This window comes from Capsicum annuum, chromosome 11, assembly GCF_002878395.1.
Source record: "Capsicum annuum cultivar UCD-10X-F1 chromosome 11, UCD10Xv1.1, whole genome shotgun sequence".
NCBI classification, from domain to species: Eukaryota; Viridiplantae; Streptophyta; class Magnoliopsida; order Solanales; family Solanaceae; genus Capsicum; species Capsicum annuum.
Window position 1 is genome coordinate 17402399 of NC_061121.1, and position 7249 is coordinate 17409647.

Genomic DNA, 7249 nt, shown 5'->3' on the forward strand with positions numbered 1-7249 from the left:
TTTTATTACTTTCTATACTACATAAAAGTCAAAGAACATTCAAGCCTTTTTGGTAAATACAGGATTTCTAAAACTTCAAAAATGATGCATATACGGTAGCATTTTCATATATTCTTTTCATATATTTCATTTTTGCCTTTAATATATTTCTTTATTAGTTGAATTGCTACATTCATTTTGATAAGTTTAGAGGACTTCAAAAACCTTTTAAAATGCTTAAGAAAGTGAACTTTGATAAAACTTTTAAGAAATTATTGCTTTAGAAATTCAGAATAAAAATTTGTATTTTTTTTTAAATTTTCACTTGCCATAATTCGTCTCACGAGAGTTAATCTGATTAATTTTTTAAACTAAATTATTATATATATAAGTGAGAATCCTCACTTTCATCGTCATCACATTGTGATTTCATCTTACGAGGGGACTACACACATGGCTGCTTTTTTGCTATATAACTTCATTTTGGCTTTTATTCATTTTCTTATAGCCATTTCAATTTTTGCCTTTCATTTTTACTTTTTATTTGTTTCTTATATTAAAAATTTATTATTTTATTTGCTTGTTTCAACTAATCATAAAAGGGTATTTTAATTTTTTTCTATTTCCCTTCGATCTTTTCTAAAGAATTTCACATGGATCTTTTTAATTGGTCAATTTTTTTTTTAATTTTTATTAATTTTTCTTCTTCTTTATCTTAAAAGTATTTGTCACATTTCACTTTTCGAAAATTAAATTATATGCACTTTAATCAATATTTTAAAAAAACATCACTAAGTTGATAAAAATGTTGCGATTTATAGTTTTTATTTTTCATAAAATATTTGAATATCTAATTTTTAATTTTAAATATTTAATTAATTTATCACAATGTAGCTCCAAATCCTATCAAATAGTCTGAAATATAAAATGATGAAATCTTAACAACTTTTGAAGCAAAATTTTCTTTTATCACCGAAAACTATATCAACCTTTAATATTTTTGTTTCTTTAGTGACCTCATACGTGCTTATAAATAATAAAAAAAAAGATCAATCTGGTGCATTAAAACTCCCGATATGTATATAATTCGAAGAAAAATTACATCACAAGAATCTATCGTACGCAATATCACCTTACGAGACTGTTTATAAAATATTCATCTTAAATTTTATTTAAAATATCTATAAATTTATTTGTTAATGTTGATTTGGGCCATGCTTATGACACTAATTTGAAATACAAACCAGCAAAGCCATGACGTCATTGCTTTTATTGATCAACTTTAAGATCAACTTAAATCCCAACTTTTATTTTAGTGAGTGCATTTATATGTTTTATATCTATTTTTGTATATTTTTTTATGTAATTATGTCTATTCCGCATCGAGTTTACTGGGTGCCCAAAATTACAAGTAGGTCCGCCCTGCCAGGACCCTATACATCTTATCTCAGGTAGGTCCGCCCCTGTCATGTTCCACCTATGCCATGACATCATCATTTTCATTCTTTTCTTCTTTCATGGGATTCATAATTGGTGATCAACACAGATATGGTCTTCTATATAACCAATCAAAAGGGTAGCAATAACAGTCCAATCCACAAAGTTCAGTTTCAGTATCAAAGTTCAAGTTTGTATAAGCCTTTGAGCCAAAAAAGAAAAATGACAAGTAGCAAGAAAATAGAGTTAATCTTCATTCCTTCTCCAGGAGTTGGTCATTTAGTGTCCACAGTAGAAATGACAAAGCTTCTCATAACTAGAGAAAAACACATGTCCATTACAGTCCTCATCATGCAATTACCTCATGACAACAAGATCTCTTCGTATATCAAATCAGTCGCCAATTTCAGTCCGCGTTTGAAATTCATTCAACTCCCTCAGGATGACTCTGTGTTGCAGCTACTTCAGAGCAATCTTTTCATCTTGTTTGTTGCTGGTCATAAGCCTGCAGTTAGAGATGTTGTTGCTGAAATTATCAAGTCACAATCACATATTACACTAGCAGGTATTCAAATTAATTTCACTTATGATGATTGTTTAACTTTATCTGTCCAGGGATTTTGTTCAGTGATAAGCACACAACTTGTGATTTATAGATTAGATATTCACGGCCGTAGCGTATAACATCTTATGTTGCTGAACTTATCATATTTCATACAATGGAATACACATCAGGTCTCATGTAAAAATCCTTCTTAAAATGAGGATATTTTCCTTGGAATACACATCAGACAAAAGTTTGGTATTTCCTACCATGCCAATTTATGTGGCACTTTGTGGATTTCGAAGGCCAAACAGTTTTTTTTACCGCGATATTTTCATATGCCTTTTTAAGTATTTGAAATTATTAGTTATTGTGACTTATAGCTCTTTTTACGTAGTCTTAAAATGCAAGTTTTATTTCAAAAATCTTAAAAGATTCTATACCTGAATTCATGGTACAAATTTAAAACTATGACTCTCAAAATCTGAATGATACCACATGCTACATAAGTTGGGACAGAGGGAGTATTTAGGTTGAGTAAACTTCTTTTTTTGTGTGTGTTACAGTGGATAAAGGTTAGTAACTATACGTGAAATTAACATGCAGGTATTGTCATCGACATGTTTTGCACCTCTATGATAGACGTGGCCAATGAATTTGAGCTACCAACCTATATATTCTACACCTGTGGTGCAGCCACTCTCGGTCTTATGTTCCATTTACAAAACCTTAGTGATGAATTTAACAGAGATATTACTAATTACAAAGATGAACCTGAAGCAGAACTTTCTATATCAACATATTTCAATCCATTTCCAGCAAAATGTTTGCCCTCTGGAGTGTTGGACACGGAAGATGGAGCCACCATTCTCGATCTTACACGAAGGTTTCGAGAAACCAAAGGCATTATGATAAACACATTTGTTGAACTCGAGCCCCATGCAATAAAATCCCTTTCAAGAGACAAGAATATACCACCGGTATACCCTGTCGGACCCGTGTTGAACCTTAATAACGTTCAAGGTGACAACTTGAGTTCATCAGACCAGAATATTAAGAAATGGTTAGATGATCAACCCCCTTCATCTGTAGCGTTCCTCTGTTTTGGTAGCGGAGGAAGTTTCGAAAAAGAGCAAGTTAAGGAAATAGCTTATGCTCTGGAGAATAGTGGGTGTCGGTTTTTGTGGTCATTGAGGCAACCACCACAGAAAGATGCAAAGCTTCCAAGTGACTATGAAAATCTTGAAGAAGTATTGCCAGAAGGGTTCTTGCAAAGAACACAAGGGATTGGAAAGGTATTGTTGTTGATTTTTTCTTCTTTTTATTTCATATGGTGTCAGGTCAATGCTTCATTCTCAAACTTTAACCTGAAATTTTGTGGTTAAGACTGAAGGGCTACTTATCATTCCACCATAAAGTTTGGCGGCGTTGATTTATTTTAAATGATTTAAAACTAGTGTGATAAAAAGAACAACATTTTTATAAAGAACAGCATATCCATTTTTTTCGTAACTTTATGTTTTTGGAATACGTTGTCACTTGTTATCTAGATAGAAAATCTACTCGAAGACAACGCATTTATAGAGCCTGTTTGGATTGGCTTATTTTAAGTGCTTTTAAGCACTTTTGTTTAGGAAAAATAGAGAAGTGCTTTTAAACAAACCAAGAAGTCATAAGTTAGAATTCTGAACTTATGGCTTATTAAGCCAAAAGCTATAAGCCCATCCACACAGGCTCATAGTGTACCATTATCTTTTCACATCCACACTTCATTTTATCTTTTGTTACTTGCTAATCATAGCATCTTATTATCTCCAATTCTACTATTTGCCTACAGGTGATAGGATGGGCACCTCAGTTGGCAATTTTATCTCACAAAGCAGTGGGAGGCTTTGTGTCACATTGTGGATGGAACTCGAGTTTGGAAAGCATTTATTTTGGAGTGCCAATGGCTACTTGGCCAATGTACGCAGAGCAGCAAGCGAATGCATTTCAATTGGTTAAGGATTTGGGAATGGCAGTCGAGATTAAATTGGATTACAGAAAGGATCCGAAAGTGACGATGGGCCAAGAATTTATAGTGAAAGCAGAGGAGATTGAGAAAGCAATAAGGGAACTTATGGACCCGGAAAATAAAATCCGAATTAAAGTAAAAGAGATGAAGGAGAAGAGTAGAGCAGCAACCATGGAAGGTGGCTCTTCTTACACGTCTATTGGAGGTTTCATCCAGAGTATCATGGAGAATACTCGATGATTAGCCGTTTTTTCTGGCTAATAGCACTGGATATATGACAGTATAATAATACAATTTATGTGCATTTTGTAGTTTGATCGATATAGTTGGTTATGCACCCTCGTTCTAAGTTATTAGTAAAGGTTTTGCCTATGCTGAGCACAACCCAAAATTGTGTTGGTTGTTGTAATATCTTTTCTTAATCTCAATTTGTTTCATGTGACATCAAACTACAGGCTCCTATTAACTCTGCAATAAACTATAACATACAATCATGTAACTTTTTGTCGGAATTTTCTTTCCCATAGTCAACATGTTGTCGTTGTTGTATCGAATGAAATTGTAAAAAAGGTTCCTACTTGGTGTTGATTACAGTCATACAACTTGAGATGCTCTTTTGCTCAAGTTAGGAAAAATACAATCATTGAGGAAGAGAGTATACAGGAAAGTACCTTTCCGAGATAAGATTGCCCAATACTCGATGCATTGGTGGGAAGAAAAAATTTCTCCGTTTTGGGATCAGAGGTCCAAGGTAACTCGCTCATGTTTGGTTTCTCCACATAGGCCATGGTAAACTCTCCCATCTTTTCCGCCTTGCCTCGCCAACCTGCCCTTAACACATGCTTCTTGTTGAGGTACGAAAAGATCCCATTTTCCAACCGGATAATATCCCCAGGCTCAAAAGCATCGCATTCATCACCCCACATTTGAAATTGAACTGCAGCTGTCTCATCTGCTACTAATGCCAGACAGGTCTTTTGTTGCTCTTCTACACCTGTCCTACCTTTGTTTTTTTGAGACAAAGCTATCCTCCCTTTCTCCAAAACAATAAATTTTGTGTTTATATTGTTCTCAGCTGCTGGTACGATGTCTTTTAGAGACTGCATCCTCTTGCAATATGATAAAATGTCTGCAACCAAAGGCAAAAAAGATAACAAAATACTAGAAAAAATTTAGCTTTTAAAATTAGAAAAAAAACATTAAACTTTTTCCGCACTATTTTCTCAATCAAGAAAAGAGGTACCCATATATTTTTCAATTTAATGAATTTTTTTTCACAATTTCTTGGTCATATTTACTATATTCTCCTGATTATGTAATATGTGATCTCTTGAACAGATTACTTAAATGACAAGAACTTTTAATACGGCTTTCTATCAAACATGTGGAGTGCATAGGTTGTGACAGAATTTCACATTACCTCGAACCACAAGAACACCAAATTTATGACTCAGAATTATTTAATTCAAAACGCAAGTAGATACTGAAAGCCTCTAGGAACTTCGCCTTCAAAAACCTAGTTGACGTAGAAAGTTCAGTTTGGAATTTCGTGGCTGTTGATGGAACTATGATGTGAATTCATGTGTATGTTATCTCATTTGTTTGTTAATGAAAAGGACTAAAGATTATATGATAATAATAAGATTAATAAAACTTTGTTGTATATTATCCTGATCTCAGAAACAAATGACTGGTTATCATTGCACGTTCTTTTTTAGCAGTTGTGACTTATAATTGTTTAAAGTATTTGTTTGACTCTTGCTGGTTGATGTAACTGGTAAGTCACCAGATTGACACTTAGGTTGTTGTTGGACTATAATGTTACGAAATAATTCGGAGAAAGTTGGAAACTGTAGAACGAAATTGCAAAGAATTATTCATCATGTGGCTGATATATTATCTATTCAATTATCTACCGGGATCTCATCTGTGGGCGGCTTTTAAAAGGCTATCATTTGTATGACGAGATGCTAACCTAGGTCTGTACATTCCAACAGGCCTCCTTAGGATTTCGACAACATAATCAAAGGATGACATATTTCAGGATTTGGAGACAGGACCACAAAAGTCTGTTGCACCATTTTTGCAAGAGGCTATGTCCACAGGAACCTGTAATGACCTCCAATTACGTAATAGTAACTTTACATGTTATTTCAAAGCTCTCTTTCGAAAAAAGTTGAAACAAGAGTAGAGTAAACCTTGAATGACACTGGCCCGTCATCTTAGTGGACCAAGCAAAAAAGGTGGTGGTGTGGTCTAGTTAGGCAGACCATCAGTTGAATGACACTGGCCCGTCATCTTAGTGGACCAAGCAAAAAAGGTGGTGGTCTAGTTAGGCAGCCCATCAGGCATTCCTTCCTTGGACTTGTGTGACACCGGCCAGTGATCATCTTAGCAAACCAAGGAAAAAAAGTGGTGGTCTAGTTAGGCAGCCCATCAGGCATTCCTTGGACTTGTGCAACACCGGCATGTAATCCTTCCACTGCCCAAAGCGGGAGCTGTTCGTTGCTCTGTGCAACCAGCCTCACGCAATCCACCCCACTTTAGGAGCCAAGTAGCCCAAGCCTTCGCCTGGACCACGTGACCCAACTCTGGGCTTGGAGAGGGCAGGCCAGAGAATCGCAACACAAGCCCTACCCTTTGGACACGCCTACACATTCTACCACATTAATGCCCCCACTTGGGTTACAAGCCCATGTTACTGAGCTCAGCAATATGAGTTGTGTTCTCTAGTGCTAATAAAGAGGCAAATAACTATGTGTATCAGCAATGTGGGAGAACACTTGGGGAAAAAAAGGATAAATTATGTCTAGGAAACGATAAATTGTCATCTTTTCCTTTTCTTTTTATAAAACTTTGTTGCTTCACAGTCTGCCATTGGATTTATGATAAAGTTTTTATTATGTTTGTAACAAATGTAAAGATCTGACTTCATAAACATTGTGCTGTGATATTCTAAGCTTGTAAAAAAAGGTCATCCGAGTGCTAACGCTTACTCTGTGTGATCTGAGGAAGAACCGAACCACAAGGATCTTGTAAGCGGCCTTCCGATATTCTTAGCTTCTGTATTGTTTTAAACACTGAAGGTCATTTGGATCCAAAAGACATCAGTTGAAAATTCAAAAAGATTGGTTAAACTAATAGGAAAAAAGAGGGTTGTTGTTAAAATGGAATATTGGTCTCTTTTTCTTAAAAGCGAAAGGGTCATATTTGCCCTTTTGCTATTGAAAAAGTTCAATATTCTCCTTCACTATATTATCAGTCCATATATGCTA

At 34.9% G+C, this 7249-nt stretch overlaps 2 protein-coding genes across 4 annotated transcripts; one reads left to right on the plus strand and one right to left on the minus strand.

Annotated features, from left to right (window-relative positions):
- Positions 1–1527: 1527 nt before the first annotated feature.
- Positions 1528–4423, plus strand: LOC107847904 (UDP-glucose flavonoid 3-O-glucosyltransferase 6). The gene is made up of 3 exons (XM_016692501.2): positions 1528–1981; positions 2567–3255; positions 3798–4423. The coding sequence occupies exons 1-3, from the start codon at positions 1528–1530 to the stop codon at positions 4212–4214; spliced, it is 1560 nt and encodes a 519-aa protein (XP_016547987.2). The 3' UTR covers positions 4215–4423.
- Positions 1593–6106, minus strand: LOC107847905 (SOSS complex subunit B1). 3 transcript variants are annotated; one of them, XM_016692502.2, is made up of 3 exons: positions 5395–6095; positions 4646–5103; positions 1593–1921 (listed from the first exon to the last, which is right to left on the minus strand). In XM_016692502.2, the coding sequence occupies exons 2-3, from the start codon at positions 5078–5080 to the stop codon at positions 1895–1897; spliced, it is 462 nt and encodes a 153-aa protein (XP_016547988.2). In that variant the 5' UTR covers positions 5081–5103; positions 5395–6095; the 3' UTR covers positions 1593–1894. The 3 variants fall into 3 exon arrangements, with proteins under 3 accessions (XP_016547988.2, XP_047255523.1, XP_047255522.1); XM_047399567.1 differs by having other exon boundaries at positions 4646–6099; XM_047399566.1 differs by lacking the exon at positions 1593–1921 and having other exon boundaries at positions 4433–5103; positions 5395–6106.
- Between the last annotated feature and the right edge of the window lie 1143 nt (positions 6107–7249).

What these genes read in the sequence shown, in the direction of transcription:
- LOC107847904 (XM_016692501.2), top strand. Translation starts at nt 1,528, where the DNA reads ATGGTCTTCTATATAACCAATCAAAAGGGTAGCAATAACAGTCCAATC. An exon ending in ATCACATATTACACTAGCAG is followed by an intron (nt 1,982 to 2,566) that starts GTATTCAAATTA and finishes ATTAACATGCAG; the next exon opens with GTATTGTCATCGACATGTTT. An exon ending in GAACACAAGGGATTGGAAAG is followed by an intron (nt 3,256 to 3,797) that starts GTATTGTTGTTG and finishes ATTTGCCTACAG; the next exon opens with GTGATAGGATGGGCACCTCA.
- LOC107847905 (XM_047399566.1), bottom strand. Translation starts at nt 5,080, where the DNA reads ATGCAGTCTCTAAAAGACATCGTACCAGCAGCTGAGAACAATATAAAC.